The following is a 22074-nucleotide window of genomic DNA, read 5'->3' as shown; positions in this document are numbered from 1 at the left end:
GGTTTTGCATTTTATTGCCTCATTATCTTCACATTGTAAATTACTCGGCAGCAAAACGACTCAGAAAGCGCTTTCAAACTTTATTTATAGCAACTATTTAGGCGAATTATTTTGCAAATTCGTTTAGAACGTAATTGAGAAATTCTGCTTCTATATTTAGGCATCTGGATTTAAGCTTTAGTAAATAATATTATGTATGTGAACTCATTCCATGGAAACATGTCCTGCCATGTAGTTAAAACAGAACTCCATTCTTTCCATTTAATTATGTGTGCATTGAATGACCACGAACTATTTAAAGTTGAAGCCCTGTCCGGACATTTTACCATTGTTCCATTTGATGTAGGAATTCGGTCCATTCATTACAAGCTGCAAGCATTCTTCGACTAAAAAAGTTAACACGACGCCGCATTCACAATCACACACATGAAGACACCGAGTGAAGCAAGTTTATTAAGTCTCGTTGGGCCCCAAAAAGTGTGCAACATTTTAATATGTATGTCAGTGCGTTGTCCATGTGTGAGCGGTAATGTGGGTGTGTTTATGTGCTCATATGTGCTGGCATTGTCTAGGCAAAATATAATAAACCCAACATTTGCAGCAAACATATTTTGCGGTCTCTGACAACGACAAAATCCACCGTACCCCGCACTTTCGAAAAAAGCCTGAGTCTCGCCCGAAAAACCTTGGCAACCCTTTAAGTCTTCTGGGGTTATATCTCGAGAAGGAAGTACTGGAAACTTTAGCACAGTTCCTCATATCTTTGGGGCACCTGCTGCAAAAGTTTCCGCTTCCTTTCGCACTGGTTTTTGTTTCTGTTTCTCTTGCCAGCGTTGCCGGCAAAATCAAAGTTGCCACGAGAACTAGCTAAGGGTAGACTTCATGCCCCCGAAAACCCCATGCGTTCTACTCATTTTCGGCTCCGAGAAAGTTTGTCATGTTGGTACGTACATATATGGGGAAGTGAACATGCTAGTATCTTCTACTTAAATTAAATACAATGTCTGCAGAAAATAAAATGAAGTTTGCTTTATGTGTATTTTTCACTTGCCCTTATTCCTACCAATTTCAGAGATATCCTCCTTCCCTTCAACCCAATCCTTGGCGCCGACTTACAAGGAATCCAACCTTGGGGGAATTGACAATGTAACAAAGCCAATGCGAACATAATTGGGGGTACCACTCATAAATAATTTAACTCAATGGATTTTTGTTACAATTTAATGCCAGCTAGGTCAAGGGGGATTAAGCTCACATTTTATTTCAATGGTTTATAATTGACATGAGTTGTTTTTCAATGGACCAACATGTCGAAATGTGGGGAAAATGATTACACATTTAATAAGATTAGTTGCTGCCGGTTATTCAATTCCTTAACCCAATATGTGCTCCTCTAAACGCATCACAAGGATATTATATTTTTAAAGTTAAGGGATAAATGGTCTCTTACCTGGCACCGATGAGCAGACTGTTGCCATCCTTGGTGACGAGCTTGAAGTGATCCACAACACTTTCGTTGCCCACAAACTTCAGTACATCTTCGGGACCTGGAAGCCGGAAAGAAAAGAGGATTATAAATAAATTGCACCAGGCAACGGGGAGTGGATAGAAGCCGGCTGGCTGGGAGACAGATGAGATGGCCGGATGGTTTTGGTTCGGCCAGCAAATGCCTAATTAGGCAATTAGGCGGCGTTAAAGGCGACAAAAGGCAGTTGAGAAGAAAGGAAAATGGCAAGCGGATTATCTGGCAGCAGCGTAAAAAGCAGTGGAATATTTAGCCACATGGCGCTGCAAAGGGAACCAACGCAGCTGAAGTTGCAAAAAAGGAAATGGGAAATGGGGCACGGGGCATGGGGCATGACGCCGGGAGTCCTGATGGCAACATTCCCACCCGCTGATATGCAAAAAAGGGCAGCTGCACTTAGAATGGCCCGTTTAGCAACAGCAACATAATCAGCAGCTGCAAGTACAATTTTTGTCGTTTGTTTACTTTGGTTATTTGCATCTACTTTATGCAGCCGTTCCGGAAAACCTTTGTTGCCTTGCCACTTGCCACAAACTGCAACCAGTTCATCCATCTGTCTGGCCGATAAAAAGAGAAGCGGTTGCCACGGGGATTAAGCCGCAAGGTAAACTCTGAAGTTTCAATAATTTATGTAGTTTCTTTCGTGAAATAATAATAAACGCGCTTTAAAAAATATTATGCCTAAGTTTATTATCAAAAATAGTTAAGGCAATAATTTCATTTCAAAACTGCTTTTAAAATTCATAAGAACATAAAAGAAAGCTTTGAATATAATCATATATATTAAATTTTTAATGAAAACCATTTGGATTGCATAGATCCCTGTGGTTTCATCTTTTTATCGCGCATTTAGTACTTATTTCACCAGCAGCCAGCATTTGGATCAATGACGTTGCAGAAGCTAAAAATAATTTTTCTTATTTTCCCAAACTTTTTTGCCTTTCCAGTGAGCTTTTAACTTTTAACTGCAAATGTTCGGTCAACCTCAAAAGAGCAAAAAAGTTTTTTTTTTCCAACATCCAACGTCCCTTTCAAATGGGTGCGTGGAAAAGGACTGGTGAATGCCACCTGGTTATTGAAAGCGCATTTGGACTCTTTTCATGCTCGTCTACTTTTCATTTCAACGGGTGAGAATAAAAAACAAGCGGCAAGAATGGCAAAAAACGAATGCTAAAATTAATGGGTAGAATGAACGCTTTTATGCACGAGACAGAAGAGCCTTTTGTTTGCTTGACATTTAACGTGACACGCGGGACATGTGCGCAAATGTGGGGGAGTCCTTTTTTATGGATGGGGGCAGGAGATCTGTGCTAACTATGGGAAAAGTTAAAACCTGGACCCGCAACAGAGTCCTTCAAATGAAGCGACATTTTTTTTAATTTTACCTTGTAATTAAAAGCAACAAAACCAACAAATAGTAGCCGAAGGAAAGGGACACAAGACAAAAGCTGCAGAAAATCAGGGAAAATGAAAATAACGAATGGAAAAATAATTATTGCAGGCAAAAACCTGAGAAATGCTTAAGGTAGAAGGATAGACAAACAAGTAAGGATGCTATGACGTGATAAGAAAGAAAAACTTAAGGAAAGAGAGAGAAATAATGAATAAGAGTAAATTGAAATAGAGTTTTTCATTCGGTTAAGTGAAAATAACTTTATGTAGCTATAGTAGTTACTTGCATTTTGGATTATTAAATTTTTGTAAATTCTGTAAGTACTGCTTATGATCTTGAAGCGAAATCTCTGTTTCATTTTTTACTCAGTTCGTTTTGAAGACGATTTTCAAGACCTTAGCCAGCGCTCGCAACCATTCTCATTTGTATGATAATGATTCTCATTTGTTGTCCCTGAAGCTTTTCCTCACTCACAAAAGGCCCGTGCCAGCTAGCCCATCTCATTACTCAGCCTGCTGTCCCCCGAAGCACTTTTTGTGCTACAAGTCCAACTTTTGTTTAATGCCACCGCGGGCCTTTTGTCGACCTGGCCAAAAACTTTGTAAGCCCAAAATTGTAAGCTAATATTTGCCTTACCTACATCTGCACACAATACCGCCCTGACACACACACACACGTTCATCTGCATAGAGGGAAAAGTGGAACCGGAAAAGAGCGAGAAATTTCGCAACCAAAAATCTAATATTTACCTTGACTTTGCAAAAAGCAAACTGCAATCTAAAAAATAGAGAAAAAGAGAGCGAGAAAATACACCGAAAGCGAAGCGGTCCCAGTCCAATTCCCGTTTCCCCATGAGCACACTCGCATAGTATGTATATTTGAACAAAGGACCGGCCAGACAGGAAAAAGAAAAGGGAACCCCGTGTCAGAGTCTATCACTTTAATCAACTGGACCGGGCACTGACTGCTCGAAATTATGCAAATTCAACGGAAAATAAAATAAAATTTCTGACGTACGGGCACATCTAGCGACTGGAGTGGCGGAGTCCTTCGTGTTTGACATTGACTTGCGAACGTGACTGTGCAAGGACCGGCCAACTTAATGGTCAACTTTTCGATCCTGCGGCATTTTCTCGCCACCTCTTGCGCACACAAACAAATCGCACACACCAAACCAAATAAAAAAAAGGCGAAAAAATACGTTGATTATTAAATATTTTCTTAATGAATTTTTCATTTGCACTCGCGGAATTCCTGAACAGGTTGGCAGTCCTGGTTACAACGGTAAATATTTCCCCAAGATGGCGCGCGCAAACAAAATGGCGTCCGTTTACAGGTGTGATGACCACTCGCCAAGGCCTCATTCCCTGCAAATATTTCAGATTCACATTCGCTTGCAATGGGCGTAACGGAAGGGCAGACAACAATGCGGCATTAAAAATGCAAAAACCTCTTCTTAAATGCAAGTCAAATGTTGCTCTTAGTGCTGCCGAGAGAAATAAGAGAAAAAGGCCATAAAACGGCAGGACTAGCGCTCAGCAGAAAGGCAAATGTGCAGTCTGTCAATAATAAAGGCTTCCGGAAGGAAGATATGCAAGGCGGACTCCTAAGATTATAAAGACGAAAAAATATTCCATTGTTAAATTAATTAGTTTTAAAATCACGTTCACTGAAAAATTCAATTTATTCGGACTTTCAACGATGCCTTGTCTATATAATTAATCCTGTTTTTACTGTATCAGCTATAAATTTGGTGTAATAAATGTGAAAATTACTTTTTACTTATTGGCATTAACACCATCGCAAATTTCATTTCATGTTTCAACAAAAAAAAAACCAACACCGATAGTTGTCTTGAAAGAAAGGAAGACCTTACTTCAAGGAAACGAAGCAAATTATTCCTGACACCTCTCATAAAAATTATATGAAAGCCAAAAAAGAAATAAACTTCGCTGCTCAAGGGTAGAAGGAGAAAAGCGGCTTGGCTTGCCGGAAAACAAAATGCAGCGACGCGTGAAAAGCATTCCTCGACTTTGGAAACGATTCCACACACCCCGATGAAAAAGCAACAATAACACGGCGGCCGAAACAAAAAAAAAAAAAAACAAAAAAAAGTGTGGAGAAGGAAAAATCCCTCGTTGAGATTTGCATTTAATTGAAATGAACGCCAACGGTCGACAGAGGACACATCAAATGGCCAGACCAGACCAGACAGAATCTGAATCTGAATCTGAATCCGAATCGGAATCCGAAACCGAATCGGACGCACAAACGGCATGGGAGAAAAGAGCAGGAGGCAAGCGTCCAAAATTCAGGGGATCCTGGAGTTTATTCTTCCGGAGGACCTCGAAACGAAAACTGAAATGAATGCCGCGAGCTGACCCTGGGAACAGGACACATCTCCTTCGAATTCCAGCTTATCGGAGCAGTGGCTCCATTCCATTTCATCCCACTCTTAGCTCAATGGCAATTTTTGATTTGCTTTGTTTTGCCATGCCTCCACTGCGCCATTGCCAAAGTTGTCAATTTCGTTTTCGCTGAAGTCGGCAACTTGATGGAGTTACGCCCTTTGCGGCGAATCGCCGTAATTTAATAGGGATTTTCGGAATTCCGGGTGTGAATGCGATTGATAAGTGAGATTACGAAATTTGCATTTAATTTGTTTTAGGTAGACACTGATTGGCCTATTAGGCCATTTGGAGTAGGTGAAATTCCCTTTGACACACATCTCACGTTACCAATTAATTGATTTCACAGCAGTCAACTCAATTAGCTATCCAAAATAATTCAAAATTGTCTTGTTTTATGTAACAGCAAACAAATCAGTGGTGAATAGTTTTATCACATCATAGACTTTTTTTATTTTGCATTTTCACGCATACAATTTTGAGCAAATCAAATTTATTTAGCATGTGACGAAAGCCACGACTGCAAATTCCGCGTAATGCGAGGTAAACCTCCGCAAAATAAATAGTTTTGAAGCCGCGGGATTGCCATTTTTTCGATGCTTTGAAAGCGTCATTAATATTTTAAATCGTATGCCAATTACATTTGAATTCATCAACAATTTATAAACGAAAAAACTCTATTAAAAAATCAAAGCGCGTAAAAAGAATTATGTAAATGTTGCGGAATTCATTTAGCCTCCAGTGAAATACATTTCATATTTACACAGAGCGCAAACAGAGGTATTTGTTATTATTTTAACATTCTATATCCTGAAATACAACAAATTGGTTTCTAAAATGAAAAAATGCAGTATCGCAACGGAGCTGAAATGAACAACTGCGTTTACTTAAAATTGAGCAAAATCAATATATTAACATGTTTCTTACTTTTCGCTGCGGACAAGCGTGTTTCGAGCCAAATGAAATTAATCGGGAAATGCCGTAAAGGCTTGTAAATTCATTTAGTCCAAAAGAGCCGAGCTGCGGGCATCGAGGTCGTTTCAGCGACCTGCGGTTGCCACGAACTGTGACAGGATATGAACTCCATGTCATTTATGCAGCAATTAACGCCAGGCACATGCGCTACAGGATCGAAAGGACATGCACCTCGGCGTCGTATTGCATGCCGCTTTAATTATTATTGTATTATATTGCATTTATTTACGCACATCGCGCCCTGCTTTCCACATATCCTTTGTGCACTCACCGGAAAAGTATGCATTTTCCCGACCCGACAACCCTGCTGATGTCTTGCGCGGCTTGTTGGAACATCAGATGGGCCACACAGTTGGGTTGCATAACGACAACAAAATGTCGCAACAAATTACCAGGTGTTTCCGCATAAGGAAACCGAAGAATTCCACCAGACGACATATGTATGTTTGCAACCAAGTGCGAGAATTGCAGCGGAATAAATATGTTCGATTAAATGGCGGAAAGTTGGCCGGGAAGAAATGAAGTTAAGTAAGAGCAGAAATATTGAAATACGTTGTCATTTCTGCGTTCTTACTGCATTTTTAAACAATTTACATTAATCTTTCTTACTTTCGCTGTTAAAATTGAAATATCTGAAATTAAGTATACTCTTCCTTTGAGGTATACATTTCATCGTCATTAGGGACCATCCCCTTTTCGCAGGAACGTGATGTGTTATCCAAACAGGGTCTAAATGATGCCACTGAGTCTCACATCCCCATCCTGCCCAGCCATGTGCTGTTTACTCGCATAATCCCGGATCTTGGCTCCTGGAACCCAAACTCACAGCGACATGACTCAGATAAGATGTGCTTTACATGTGCCTAAACAAACACGAGATGGGGGCATGTACCTGGGCGCCGTTCAGTCAGGTGCAGGTTACTTTGCTCCGGGTACCCACCCGAACCCACATCCATTTACAACTGGGACACACGAGAATGAATCACAAGCTGACACAGTGACAGTGTTGGTATTGTCGGTGTATCAAAAGTAGCTAGGTTGTAAATAATAGCTAAAAAATAATATTAACTGACTATAATAATTAATAAATAAAATATTAAGCTATTACAACAGCAAGGAGCTTATTTAAAAGATTTAAAAATTACAAAGGTACCCGGCTAACTAATATATATATATACTTTTATTTTAATTGATTTAAATTACAACATCAATTGGGAAGACACTTCTTTACAAATATAGTAGCGTACTGGCAATAAAAAGGTATATACCAAATATTATCAACTTTTCTCGATTAAGGACCTTCTATACTTGGCTAAGAAACAACTAACTTGCCAGTACTGTCAGGATCTCAGGACTCAGGTGTATGCACTAAGTACACGCGTCACTTATTACAGTGACAATGATATGCCGCTTGCACACAAATATGGGCACGACCCGGTTTAAAAGCCTGGCTGTTTTGGGGCGCCCCGGCTCCAAGGACTCGAGGATCCCGGGCCCGAACCTTCAAACAAACGTCGGCGGGTGTAATTGATCAGGAGTGACTGGGGCACGCACACAATCAAACAATGACTTGCAGTTGCCCCATAAATCGGCTGCACTTAATGCCGCGGCAGAATGGAGGTGCCACCTAAGAAATGCTCGGCACGAAATCCAAAATGTCAGGACGAGCGGCAGGCAGATGATACAAACATGTGTGCGATGCATTTTATACAGGAAGAAAATTTCTCGGAAATTGTGAGGCTTTCACAGCGATAGGACACGTTCAAGCCGTACGAGCTGGTAATCATACTAAAACGAACTTAAACCCATAAAGTGAGACAACTTTAGGGGCTAAAGCCTATTACCCGTTGCTTTCAAAAATAATATTTTAATAGTTATCTCTGCAATATATAACATTAAAACGAAAGGTATTCGAAAAATAAGAAAAATAACGGTTAAAGTTGACTATTTCCTTACATTTAAATTATAATCTAGCTAGATATTGGGTAATAATCAGTGAACTTTGAATTTTAAGCACAAGTCCCACATGTTTAACGACTTTGAGTACCCTGGTTTTTAATTTTCTTCCAGTGCCCAAGGCGCAAGCACGTGCTGAAGTTGATGTGTATTGCCACATGACAATACATGACCCATCCTCGGTGGAATCGCCAACTGGTGCTCCGCTCGGATGATGATGAAGCTGATGATGGCGACGACGAGGATGGGCACTTTGCTCCTGTTTAATGATGCCGTTTGCCTGTCGTTCGGAGGACATCTGCCCGGCTCATCTCGACGTGGCTGAGCCATCTCAGTGCCGTGACAGCAGCATGTAGGTTATGCGCTCGCTTTGCGCTTTTCATCAGTACGGATCCGGATCCGGACACGGAGCGGGGCCACCTCCTCTCGCTGGTCACCCTTTCTGCGAGTGCATCACCCTCCTTCTGCTACCCTACTGATGATCCAATGACCCATAAAACGGACGCTGCCACCGGGCGGAATCAGCTTTGCCAGGCTTTTGTGGTTCACGTGGCACGCGCACTCTAACATAAAGTGCCAACTGCAGTGATGACCAGACCAAGGTACAATTTCTTTAATTGACCCACATGGGGTTGTGTGCCAAAAATATGTAGCAAACTTAATGGAAATCTCATTCAACAATAAAAAGCAAAACATTCTTAAACAAATCTTTTTATATATATATTATCAGAGATAATACATTTAACTAAGAATTTACCAATCGCTGATTGTAATTTCTAGCTTACGAAAAGTGCCTAGTTTTCCCATTTAAATGTACCTTGTGTACATTAAAGCCTAGTCAAAAATACCTCTAGGTACTTCGCATCTCTGAGGGTAGCTCGTGCTAAATCGAGCGTTGGCAACTATCCGGATCACATACACAAACGTCCGCGGACGAGGACTTAACTTTGCAGCTATGCTGTGTGAACCGCCCACCAATTTGCATCGATGCATCTGCCTCGAATTGCGGCCACCGGTTGGCACAACCTGCCTTTCTGGTGTCTCTGAGATGTACAAAAATAGTCATATGTGCTTATTCGATTGTCAAGTCGATTAAAGATTTTTGAAACGTATGTGCGTTTCGTCACTATATCAAAAGGCTAACAAACGGCTTTTTAATTACTTTGCATCGAAATTAGGATTGTAGTATATTGCTTAAAGATACACATTTTATTAAAACAAATGATGTATTGATAAAACATGATGGTTTCAGAATAAGCAACCCATTTCATAGTGTAATTGATTGGTCTTCTCAATTCTAGACTCCTGTGGATTTATTTACCTATTCAGTGGATTCTAGATGAGGGTTTTAGTAGCAGACAAAGCAAGGGGGGGACTGAGTTAAATCCTAGGAAACGCTTTCAGAATTCTACTCGTCAATGTCATCATTGCCATCGTGCATGATTTTATGATGAAAGCATATATATATGTATGTACATACACACTTCTAGATTCCTTCGACTACTTGTGGCTTTTCGAGGTTCCTGCAACGAGTTTTCAGCCCGCTCAGCACTTTGTCGGGATAAACTTCTTCCGCAGCGTTTTATTTATTTAAACGGAAAGCCGATGAAGCTGAAAGTCTTAAGTGCCGAATGGTTGGTTCGGTAGAAAAACGCTTGCTTTGAAATCGGCCAAAGAGGCCGGGCTTTTATAATTTTACGCAGCTGAATACGTACGGCACACGTACCAGAGATACAAAAGACATAAAGAGTACAAAAGATATAAAGTAAACTGAAAGTAAAGATAAAAGCGCCACAGGCTCAGAAGAAGTGCAAAGACAATGATAAGGGCGAGCCGGAAAAATGCTTGTCAAAATGAAAGAGGAAAACAGGGGAAAATGTAAAACGCTAAAGTCGTCTCTCGGGTTCGGTTTTCCGTTCCTTTCCATTTTTTTTTTCTTTCTACTTGACATGGCGGGTGCGGGATCTCTCAAAGGCAATAATTTTGCCCTGGAATTTTCACCTTGGCAACTGATGAATTGAAAAACTTAAAGTTTCTAGAGATGCTAATGGAGTGCAGTTTTTTAAAGGGACGAGTACGGTAGACTAATAGGTATACTTAGGGGGTGCCTCTAGATACTTGTTGTGGAAGTAGAAGTCTTCATATATAACACGATACACACCTAAAAAGATACAAAAGAATAAGTTTTCATTAGTATATGGGTTATGAGTTGTATTGTATTATTATAGGCAATATATACTTTATCTATGTAATTATAAATATATTATTTATATATTTAGATAGTTGGTTTTCCTTTCCATAACCGTACATATATACCTCACTTTCATGCACACCTTCTAGACCCAATTTAATTCCATACTAATTAAACTTTTTTTCCAATTGAGCTTTGGCAGCACTTTCATTAGTTTGTATTGATATACATTTTTAATAGCACACACTTGGACCAGTGATTTCCATTTGCGCTCGCCTCGTTTTTTGTCAATTTACTCAATTCACTGATTAGTTTTCAATTGGAGCAGCCATTAGAGCTCCATTTGAGTAATGCACATCGTGTTGTGCAACTGCAACTGTGTTGGACAGTTGCCTGGCGACTGTCGGCTAAAATGAATAATCGAATGGTGCTCGGAATTGGGAGCTGAATGGAATTCTGGTCCTGCCCCTTTGTGCATATTGCCATTTTGGTTCGCTGCTTGCTCGCTTCCGTTGCAGCTGGTTTTTCGCCTCACCCCCCAACCCACCAAAACTGCTTTTGCCCTTTTTTCCGATTGCTTTCCAGCAAGCCGGCAATTTATTTGCTCGTGACAAGGGGTTCCAACCAAAGAAACAAAACAACGTTTAAAAGATGCAAATACCGCTGGGGTTCCTCTATATATTGCGAATGGCAAAATGGCAATAAAGAGAACTAAAATCAATGGAAATATTCGCGTTGGCATAAATTCCCTTTGAGGGAAACACAAGAGGGCACACAAAAAAATGCTCACACAGAACGAGAATACAATTCGAAAAAGTTTGTAACCCAGATTCCTTTACCCTTTCGCTTGCAATTTTTCACCAATTTTGTGTTATTATTATTATTTTTTATTTTTTTCGAAACTTTAGCCGCAGGTATACTGCGCATATAAGCTGAAAATGGCGGAAAATGTATAAGGATGGGGCAGGAACTGGAAAATATTCATTGTTTGCATCAGACCAACGACAGAGCCTCAAATGGAATTCTCATTTATATCAATATCATGACGGATATCGGATTGCTAAAAATATTATCAGCTGAAAAAAATGAGACTTAAAATTACAAAAAACCCTACAGGTATCAAGATAGTTATTAAATAGCATACATTAAAATTAGTTAGTCCCCTTGATAATATCCTGCTTACGTCCCTGATGGGAAATGTTGCTTTTGGGTTCCGTTTTGTGGTCTTCATATTACAGGATCTGGGCAAACTTTTTCCACTAGCCGCCCTTCATCCTGTTTTGTTTCTGTTATTGCTGCTATTCTCGAATTCGCTTTGCCTGTCCCAAACAAAAACACATTCAAACACACACACACACACGCGCGCACACCCACATGTCCTGGGGCAAATTTATTGAATTCGCATAGCAGCCAGGAAGGCAACTTAATTTTGAGGAGAAACTTTGTTAAGGTTCGCCATGTGCTCCAACAAACAGGAAACAAGCAAAAGGGCCAGCCAAACCCTCCCAGACATTTTCAAGTTCCCTTTTTCGTGGGCGGCGGATGGAGGGGGCGTGACCAGCCAACAACAAACGATGCTAAAGTTGGAGGTTTCGGTTTGTGTTTGCATTTTGTTAAGTGTTGAAAATTTATTAGTTTCACCTTAATTTGTTTGTTGCCTGCTTTACGTGGAAGCGGGTGGAGAGAGTCCCTAAGGAGTATCCGAAAACGTTATTCTTTCGCAGGCAATTTATTGTTATTGCTTTCAACACCCAGCCACAACTTTCTCATACAAAAATTAATGAGAGAAGTAGGACCGACGTCAATCACCCAATGTGTACGTTTCAGAAATGTTTCAGAAATCATTTAAATCCGCATTCAAAAGATATAAATGCTACCTTTATAGGCTCTTTTGTTGCTCAAGATGATTTTTTGTCTTTTTTATTAATAATAAAAAAAAAATCATCCATCTCCCCGACGGGGAATTGAACCCCGGTCTCCCGCGTGACAGGCGGGGATACTAACCACTATACTATCGAGGATGTTGTTTGCCGTCTGCCAGATATGTAACTTGTAGCCCATAGCAATAACTATCTACCCAATGATTCTGAGAGCTTTAATCTAATTAGATTAGGGCGATCGTTTCCGAGTTATTCACATAACGTATACGTATACGAAAGCTTTAAAGCCTTAAAGCACACATCGCACAGTGGGCATAAGGGCAAAAAAAAAAAAAAGATGAACGTACTACAATAAAGGGGCGTGCGAGCGGGATGGCAAATCAAAGTCAGCAGCGCAGCCAAATGGGGAAACATTGTTTTAAAACAATGAAATACAAGCTGGTGCTGCCGCTGCTGCTGCTTCTGGTGGGCTTTCAACCGGGGAGCCAAGCTGAGCTACAAGCTGCAGGGACCAGCAACACGCAATAAAAGACAAAAGTGGAATATGTGCCACAACGCTGAACAGATGCCAACGACCAACATTCTACCGATCCCTATCCCCTTTCCATAGCCACCCCCTGACGACCCCCTTCCGACGCCACCCCTGCCAGAACATGCGAGTCCACTTGAAACTTTGCGCTATTGTACTTTCACCCCCTACCAGCCATATATATATTTTTTTCTACAGCCGCTTCCAGCTGCGGACTTTCTCTAGAATCTTTGGCCAACTAAAGCCACTCACAACTGGCTAAAAAACTGGGGGAAATAAAAAAAAATACATGTAGAGAGTCGGCAGAATCCAAACGGTTTTTACTTCACAGTAGTAAGCTTCGTAACATATTAAAAAATATAGTTACTTCTAGAATGTAGATGATATTATGCCAAAGTTATTTAGCATTCACATGTAAAGTTCATAATAAATATGCAAGAATATTTTTATGACACAAAGCTATACAATTAAAGACTGTCTATAAATGATATCATCACACAATTATACCAATAAGTTATAAGTAGTTTAAAGTACTTAACCATATCGTATATAAATCCCAATCCCTGAAAGAATATCTCAATACATATAACTATTTTTTAATCAGAAAACAAATTTTTATAATGCCTGTGCAAAAAAACTATTACTCATGCAGCTACTGAAACTGCTGTTTGGGAAAAAAAAAGTTGGAAAATATAATTGCTGTGCTGCTTTGGCAAACTCCATTAAATTTATAAAGTGGGCAAAAGTTTTATTCTCATGCTTGCACATTTTTTATCCGCCACTTCAGACTGTGTGAATGGGCATATGAGCGCTTATTGATTAATAGTTTTATTGCATTCATGCAGACCCCGGTCATTAATTTTGCATGTTAAATAAAAGAGCACTCAATTATTTGGGCTGCATTCGAGGCGGGTAGTTGGCTGAATGAAATATTCATGCACTTTATGCTGGGCCTACCGTCAAACAATGCATGTTTGATGTGGAATTAAAGTCCTTTTCGCTCTCTGCGCACGAATATTGATTAGTTTGGGCCGGAAAATAATATTAAATATTCCTGTGAGCTGCAAAAGGTTGGGATTATGTTCTTGGTGCATTTAATAGTTAAGCTCCTTTCAGTGGGTTCCATTGTGAAATGTGTGCCATAAGCTATAACATTTAAAGCGATTCATTCATATAAAATGTACTCAAAAGCAATTTGTTCCCAAAAGAACAGAGTTTTAATAGCTTAAGAATTTGATTAGAAAAATGTAGATGGCAGGGCATCAAAGTAATAGTTGGCGAATCACAAGGACGAGGCGCCAAAATGCCTTCGAGGCGGAAAAACCTGAACGGAATATTTAAAAAAAAAAAATTAACAGAACAGACCCAAGAGATTTTCCCAACCGCCCAGAAGAGGCTGCGAAAAGCTTTTTCCCATTTCATTTTCATAATTTCGCCATTTGGCAAGTATCTCACGCGTTTGCAATTATGTGAGGATTTTTCATTTCATTTGAGTTCGGGTCCATTCGAGACCGCAGTTGTAAGAGATTCTTCTATTGTTCATGTTTTGCTTGCTGCACATTTATGCGCAACCGCATTTCGAAAGCAATAAATTCTGCAGCTTTGCCCCAAAGTTGTGGAAGCAACAAAAATAGGGACAAACGGAATACAAAAAGTACGTGAAAGCTGCAAAAGAAAACTTTGCTCATTTGTGGCCACCGAATATTTTGATTTCCATTTTTATATTCACTCAGCAAAGCTCTGCGTGAAATATAAATTAATAAGTGTGCACACGGCAAGAAATTAAACATATTTTTTGACATCGTTCAAAATCATTTTTTTGACAATTTTTTTTAATAATTATATTGAAAACAGAAGTTTTATGACAATTTTTGTTTCAACAAAACGTGTTATCATACATAACAAAAGATTTTCCCAGCTCTTAAAAAACTATTTCTTTACTTAAAATGCTTATTGTAGTTGCTAAAATTTGTGCGTACAGTTGAACAACTGAAAAAAAGTATATAAATATTTCACACGCTTGTTTTTATTGAAAAGAATATTTTTTGATGTTCCAGCAGCTGTTTACTTGGCTGCCTTTCATTACTTGATTTCATTTTTTCTGTTGCCTCCATTCTAAGCAAAGTTTTGTGGACTTTTCGCCCGAGCCAAGCAGCTTGTTATTATTATTTTTTGCCCTCAATGGCAAAAGTTGTAGTAGGAAACAACAATTTCTGCACCCACACCCCCGCACCGAACTCTCACCACTTTACTCAGTTGAACCTTTGGTCCAAGTTCCCGTCGAGTTTTACCATGAAAATTAATTGCGCATTTATTTTGAGTGAGTTTTCGCATCCTGGCGCAGTAAAAAGGACGAGACTGGGGGCCTTTCCTTATAACAACCTGCCAGCATTTGCTGTTGCCATTCGCCGTCTTCTGCGGTTCCTTTCATCCCCCGGAAAACACGGCGGCGGTAAAAGTTAAGTAACCGTGCTCGAGTGGCATCGCCCTTCTACAGGTGACTGCGAAGAGGTTTATGCGTGTGAAGCTCACGCTCCATTCAGGCAATCAGTATGGCAGCTACTTGCGGTCCTGCACGAGATAGAAGACCATCTCGGGAAATTTCAGAGGAACATCACCAAAAGGCAGGTGGGGGGAATCCAACTATCCAATAGTACACACTTTACAGGAGAAACTGACAGCGTGATTGCTCCATAAATCTTTTGGTTTAAATCTATGGCAGCATTAGGATTAAAGCTCATATAAAGAAGTATCTATCTGATAATAAACTCTTTAAAGATGGCGAAATAAATCTGTTGGTTTGTATCTAAGCTCATAAATTGTAATGATTAAAGCTTAATTCATTTCAAAATAATATCTATAGCTGTGGTCAGCAGACGAATCGCTTCATAAATATGCTTATTTGTATCTACCAGAACTCATAAATTTAAGAAATTAAACCATAATTGCATTTTATTTTATTATCAAGGCACTAGATTGGCTGCTTAAAGTATAAATTTCCAACAGATTAAGCACAGCTAATATGTAAGTCAACTAATAAGTTCTCAAACTATAGTGTTTCCCAACCAGCACGCAAATCAATGTGGTTACGATTAAATTTACCGAATCGTAATGAAACCGCAGAAACTAATAATGAAAAATCCCAAATGTTAAACGACCCCCTGGGGTAGACAGTTATTGCAACACCCAGTCAAGTTCGATGAAAAGTTGCAGCCACCCAAATTATACACCCCAATCAAGCATCCACCCATGCCACCCACATCATTTGCAATCCGATAACAATGCGGGTGCGTTTAGTTGCACGATACACGAATGCCAACAAGAAATGCCTCTCGGATAGTCATGGTCCATGCAAATTACGTTAGGCCGGCGACTTTGATGTCGCCAGCAGTGAAATCGAATCACAGGGCAAACACTCAACGTGCCACGTTATCCGATCCGTTGTGGCAACCTGATTTGCTAACGATAATTTCCAGTTTTGAAAGCCATGGCATTTGCATTTCAGTATAGTGCGAGGAGGCACTATGGAGGATTATTGAAGAGCTCCATTGCGGAGCTCCCCCTTTTGATTAGCAATTATACAAGGAGTACTGGATGTGGTCGAGAGCTTGTTGAGACCCAAATAAGAGGATTGCGACGTAAATAAAACATTTTTCGTTCCTAAGAACATAATAGTTCTTTCTAGAAATAAATTTATCTATGATCTATGACGTCATTCTATACTTCCATCCAATTCATAGTACGTTCTAATACTAGTTAATCATTCTGATAAATGTGTATGATTTTATCAAGATATCAGGCTGATTTCCAACCCCTAATTTATTGGGGTTGCAGTTGCCGGGACTCTGACGACACTAATCAGAATTAGTTGCTGCTATATCCGTCCGGCAGTCAGTTTGCCCCCACTGCTTAGTCGTACTTTGTGTCTACAATTTATTTCAGTCGTTTTAATTGATTCTGTCGCTTTTCTCGCTCGGGGGTTCCATGGATTGCTCCATGGGCTGCCAAAGACGCAGAGTGCAGCCGGCGCATCTTGTTATTTGTAGCAATTAATATCCAATATCTGGGTGCTGGCACCATTAGTTTATTTTCCTTTCGCTGCCAACTTTATTTTTATTCCCTTTCCAACCAATATGTATATATACATCCCTTTTTTTGTTATTCTTTTCTATCTGTCCGATACGTTTCACTTGGCGCTACAAAGAAAGCTACTAATATCAATGGGAAAACTACAACAAAGGCGCAGGCCAACTTCAGTACTGTTATTAAGAAGCGAAGGGAAATTACACTGGGAAAATCTCTTACTATCATTTAGGTCAATTCAAAGCTATGGCTGTAATGTTCTCCAAGTCAGAAAAATTATTTAGTTAAGATTCATCTACTCCTCTATTTTAAGTTTAGCAATATTTACAAGATAAGAAATACCTCATTTATTATTTAATATTTTTCCTACATCTTTATATTTTAAATTTAAATTGCAATTTTTCCGTCAGTGTACAGGATGACCGGGGTTGACTGGCTTTCGCTCGACTCCTTCCTGATGATGCTGCATTTGACAGACCATTTATCATCCCACTAATTGTGTATCATTAAAAAAAAGAGGCAAGTCCGCGCGCAGATCCGACACTGGCGCCGATGTTAACCCAAAGGATCCGGGCTAGGAGCGGGAAATACAAAATAAAAACAGCTCCGTTTTCATCCGCAGGACGAAGCCACAGCCGGCGGTATCGATGTTCGCTGACAATAGCAGACTGTGACAAGCAGCCGGGCTTGGCTCGAATGCCGGCGACATTAACAGGGAGCACTGGCTACAACAAACAGCCAGTGACAGTGATAGAAATCTGTGGCAAGCAGATTAAACGTGTTCACAGTCCGCCGGCAGGAGGCAAATGGATGGAGGTGTCTTTGTAGAAGTCAGTCATCATTATCGCCACTTTGCCACCCGCCGATTGGAGCGCAAACACAATGGGTGCAAAAAATCAATAGGGGGCACAACTAATGATTCTCAAGAATATACATATATCAGATAAGTCAAGATTGAAAACTTTTCATAAACAAAACTACACAGCTATTGATTGGTTTCCGAAAACTCTATAGGTCCCCCTTTCATTTTGAGGATTGCTGACTTACGTGATCAAATACTCTTAGAATTTCATGATGTGGTATGTGTTATGCGTTCTAGATCAGAAATCAATAGCTTGAAGCGTGCTAGCTTTTTTCTATCCGATTTTATGTTAGCAAAACAAAAGTATATAGTCATATAAAGGTCCGATCCCAGAATTTAACCCTTTTCAACAGTAATCCCCACTGTTCAAGAACGCGGACGACAACAATGGAGCCGGATGTGTGTCGATGGTGGGGGAAGCCAGACTAATGAGAAACGTGCGCCATGAGTTGCGATAAATGGTTAAGTCAGCGGAATCGCTGATAGTAGTAAGCCATCTATTGCAGGTTCTGCCCCGCGGCAGACCCTCGCAACGCACAAATACATAATAATCATAAAAATTCAAAGCTCCATCGCCCACCACCACTCACTAAATGGCATCGATGATGGATTACGACGTCAACTCGTTGGTTATGGTACTGAAATTGAGCCCGAGGCCTGATGAAAATGTTAATGTCGTTGCCAATCGCTTTGTTAATCCATCCATCCCCATCATCCCATCCAGGACGAGTTGCTTGATTTTCCGATTCCCCGGCCTCGGTCCATTCCCATGGTGAGGTCGGAGGAAAACAATTATGACCAGCTTTGTGCAGGATCTCCCCGAACTGGTGGCCAAGTTAGTTGGGTGTCCAGGACTGGGCGAAAGTTGTCACGTAATACACACTAATTAATATTGATATTTTCTGATAATGAGCCTTCGATGGCGTGGCCATTGCAATTTCTGCTTAGTCAATGCCATTTTGATAGGCCGGAATCGATATTCTGCCCCGGGGATAACTTGCTTCTAATTAGAGCGAAATGCTAATTGAAATAGTAGAGTTGGAAATTCGCTTAAGTGTATGGAGGAATTTAGGAGTAATCCCCATCGATTGCTAAGTATGTCAGCGAACTCTCTGCATTGCTGACTGCCTCACTTTCCCATTAGCTCCTTTTGTGTATCTGAGATCTGAGATTTTGTTCAAACTTAAGCTCACGCATCAAACATAAATTTGTTTATGACTCATATAAAAGCAGCATAGAGCATCATTAGTTGTAGTTCGCAAGTCGCAAACTACAATAATCTCTCCACTCCCGTAATTAGTTATGTCTGACAGCAAATCTCGATTGCCACACCCACCCATTGTCATTAAAAAGCCCAACACGTATCTTGTTCGACATTTGATAGAACAAACAATACAAAACGAAGCGGGCAAAAGAAAAGGAAAACTCGTTTCGACCTTAACGGGGTCGTAAAGGAGCCAGGAGTTGGTTGGTTGGTTGGCTGGTTGGTTTCGGTTAGTATGCCAAATGCATTCAATGCGGCAGGTCCTGCAGATCACACTTAATGGTTATGCCCATGTCTACAGCAGCATCGTAAAAGAAAGAGGGACAAAAGCCATGAAAAGTGGCTACACTGAATGAAAAACACATAACAAAGTGCAAATTAAATTTCAAATATCATAATAACTTATGTCCTTATAAACGATAAGTTTAACCTATAAAAAGATTTATACATTAGTAATTTCATTTAATTTTTCTACAGTGTACCGCTTGACATCCTGTTCTCTTCTCGCTACTGATAAGAACGAGTGGGTAGGACAACGAAAATATTTAATGAAATCAGCAGTGGCACAACAGCGTGGAGATGGAAGCATAACAAAATGCAATTGTTGCATTATTAATTTATATTATGCGCAATTGTTGCAAACTGTGGGCAGAAGGTCCTCGCACACAGATGCACAGCCGCACACACACACACACATGGCCGCCGTTCATGCGGAAAATCGCGGCAAGGACGACGAGGGGGAGTAATCGGGGTAGGAAACAGACACAGGCCGCAAGATAAGCACCATGTAAAGGTTGCTCGACTGAAACCGTAAAAGAAGCACAAACATAACAAAAAAAAAAATATATATATACTCCAAAGGATAACGACGGCAGGAGGAAGTAGAGCCAACCAATTTGCTACCGCTCTCGCTGCCTTTGTTTCTCGCCCGGAAAGGTGAAGGAAAATGTGGTAATAAAAACAACAATTGAACACAGTTATGATTGAAGTGGAAGCAAAGCCAGCACAAAGGACCTCGCCATACGGGGTAGTTAAGTTAAGGGATCTGGGGCCGAGCCACCGCATCCACCACCATCACCACCACCGCCACCGCCACCGCCATCAGCACCACAGGTCCATCCCCAGCTGGCGCTGGTATTGTAATACGTATCGATCGATTTGATGGCTGCCACTGCCGATGACACACACACACACGCAGCCTCTTCTAATCGCACGTGATACACATTGAAAGTTGGAAAAATCCACAAAATAATTCCAGATTTGTCGGTGAGAACTGCGTATCTAAAAACGCAGCTAACGAATTTTTCTGCCTATTTGAATGACCTTAAAATTGCAATGGTCAGCCTATGGAACACGCTGACCAGTAGGAAAATATTGGTTTCATGTTTTTAAATATTATTAAATATTAACTTCGTAATATAAGAAGTTCAAAGTTATACGATATAAGTTAGACCATTTAAAAGGATTAGATTTAATCAATTTTTGAACTGCTTGAACTGCTAACCCCTTAGAACTGATGTATGCCACTTTATTAGGAAATGGCAGGTTTCCACATAAGTTTAAAACCACGAACATTTTCTTAAGCGAATCAATAACTCATATCAATGGCTGAGGTAGAGAGACCTCACCTCGATTCCATGTCTAATGCTCAGTTGGCTAATTTGGTAAACCGATTTCTTGCGCATTATTTCCAGCTCAGTTGCTCAATTGATTGAACTAATCAAAGTTTCTGCCTGAGTGCAACTTTCTCGCAGTGTAGCCGGCACAGGAAATGGTAAGTTGGCCAACAATTATGGTTCGCATGGCCCCACCCACCTTCCCGCCGCCGCCGCTCATCCCATCCCATCCCATCCCATTCCATGTGTGTTGTGTTTGTGATCGAACTAAGCGCTGCTCCGTTTACCGCTTTGGGGCCAAGGCCCATCATCCAACTTGGGGTTTTGGCAGGGTGGTTTTGGGGGAGGGGTGGACAGTGGAGGAGAGAGACTTTGATTATGTTGTTGCCTCAATAGTGGGGAGGCAACAAACGGGTGGCGCCACCAAGGTGGGACAGGGACAGAGGACTAGCCCTCGGCGGTCCGTCTCTGTTCGTCGCCGGTTTATGGTTTGCGTTTGCATTTTCAACTAGTTAGCAGCTCTCGACGAGTCAGGCAGCCAAATTGCGGTTCACTATTCCAATGAGACATACACACCAGTACACTGCGCCAAAAATGATCGACTCGCACGCCAAAGAAGTTATATCATTTGAAGGCAGTGAATCAATCAAAGCAAGCAAGAAGCGGGCTCTTCATCTTTTTCAGTGTATTTAGTATCTGTGTGTGCTTGGTCAAAATAATTGTTATTGTTGCTTGAGTGGAATGGTCATGAGTAGTGGGTAGGTGGTTGGGAGGCGATGAAGAACCGCATCCTCCAAACATTATAACGTTTTGTGGTATTGTGATTAACATTTCGTCCCGAGCCCCTAATGACCAAGTTGTCGACTTAGGATCGACCATTCTCGGCAGCGGCAAAGTTATTAAACTCATATGTGTAACTCGGCATTGATTGGCGCCTGGTGGTGTGCGTGTGCGGTTTTCCAGTGTGTGTGTGTGAATGACAGAGTGTATATGCGTATGTGTGTGTGTGGATATGTATATAAGGGCTTGTGCCCGCGCTTGTTTGTCCAACGCCTCGTATACGTAATGAGTTTGCATGTGCATTTTCAATAAAAATTCATTTCACAATCGCTTCAGTCGAGTGTGTACAATGCTCGAGTAATTGCATTTTAAAAATTGCTTATTAAGGCAGAAATGGACACGCCCCTTACGCCCAGCTCCCTGATATATCCTTTGTGTCGCCTGCCCAACAGAACGAGCTCTCGATTCATTCTCCTACTTAATGGCCATTAATTAAAGTTGTAGCCATGCAATTTCTGATTAGCCCACAAATTACATTCACGTAGCTATCTGCAAAATGAGCACTTATACCATTTAATTTCTTACTCAATTTAACCACATAGTAAATTCTCA

General features: G+C 40.6%; 1 protein-coding gene and 1 non-coding gene across 7 annotated transcripts in view; both read right to left on the bottom strand.

The window, feature by feature from the left end:
* Positions 1-22074, bottom strand: part of LOC6731542 (semaphorin-1A) — a 131185-nt gene that overhangs the window by 33375 nt on the left and 75736 nt on the right. For all 6 annotated transcript variants that reach the window (XM_039298595.2, XM_039298596.2, XM_039298597.2 and 3 more), the window contains exon 4: positions 1451-1547. In XM_039298595.2, the coding sequence (XP_039154529.1) occupies positions 1451-1547 (97 nt within the window). The remainder of the gene's footprint in view (positions 1-1450; positions 1548-22074) is intronic.
* Positions 12398-12469, bottom strand: Trnad-guc. Its single transcript has one exon. It is a non-coding gene; the product is annotated as a tRNA-Asp (tRNA).

This window comes from Drosophila simulans, chromosome 2L (genome assembly GCF_016746395.2).
Source record: "Drosophila simulans strain w501 chromosome 2L, Prin_Dsim_3.1, whole genome shotgun sequence".
NCBI lineage: Eukaryota > Metazoa > Arthropoda > Insecta > Diptera > Drosophilidae > Drosophila > Drosophila simulans.
The sequence above is the reverse complement of the archived record's forward strand: the minus strand, read 5'-3'. Positions and strand labels throughout refer to the sequence as shown.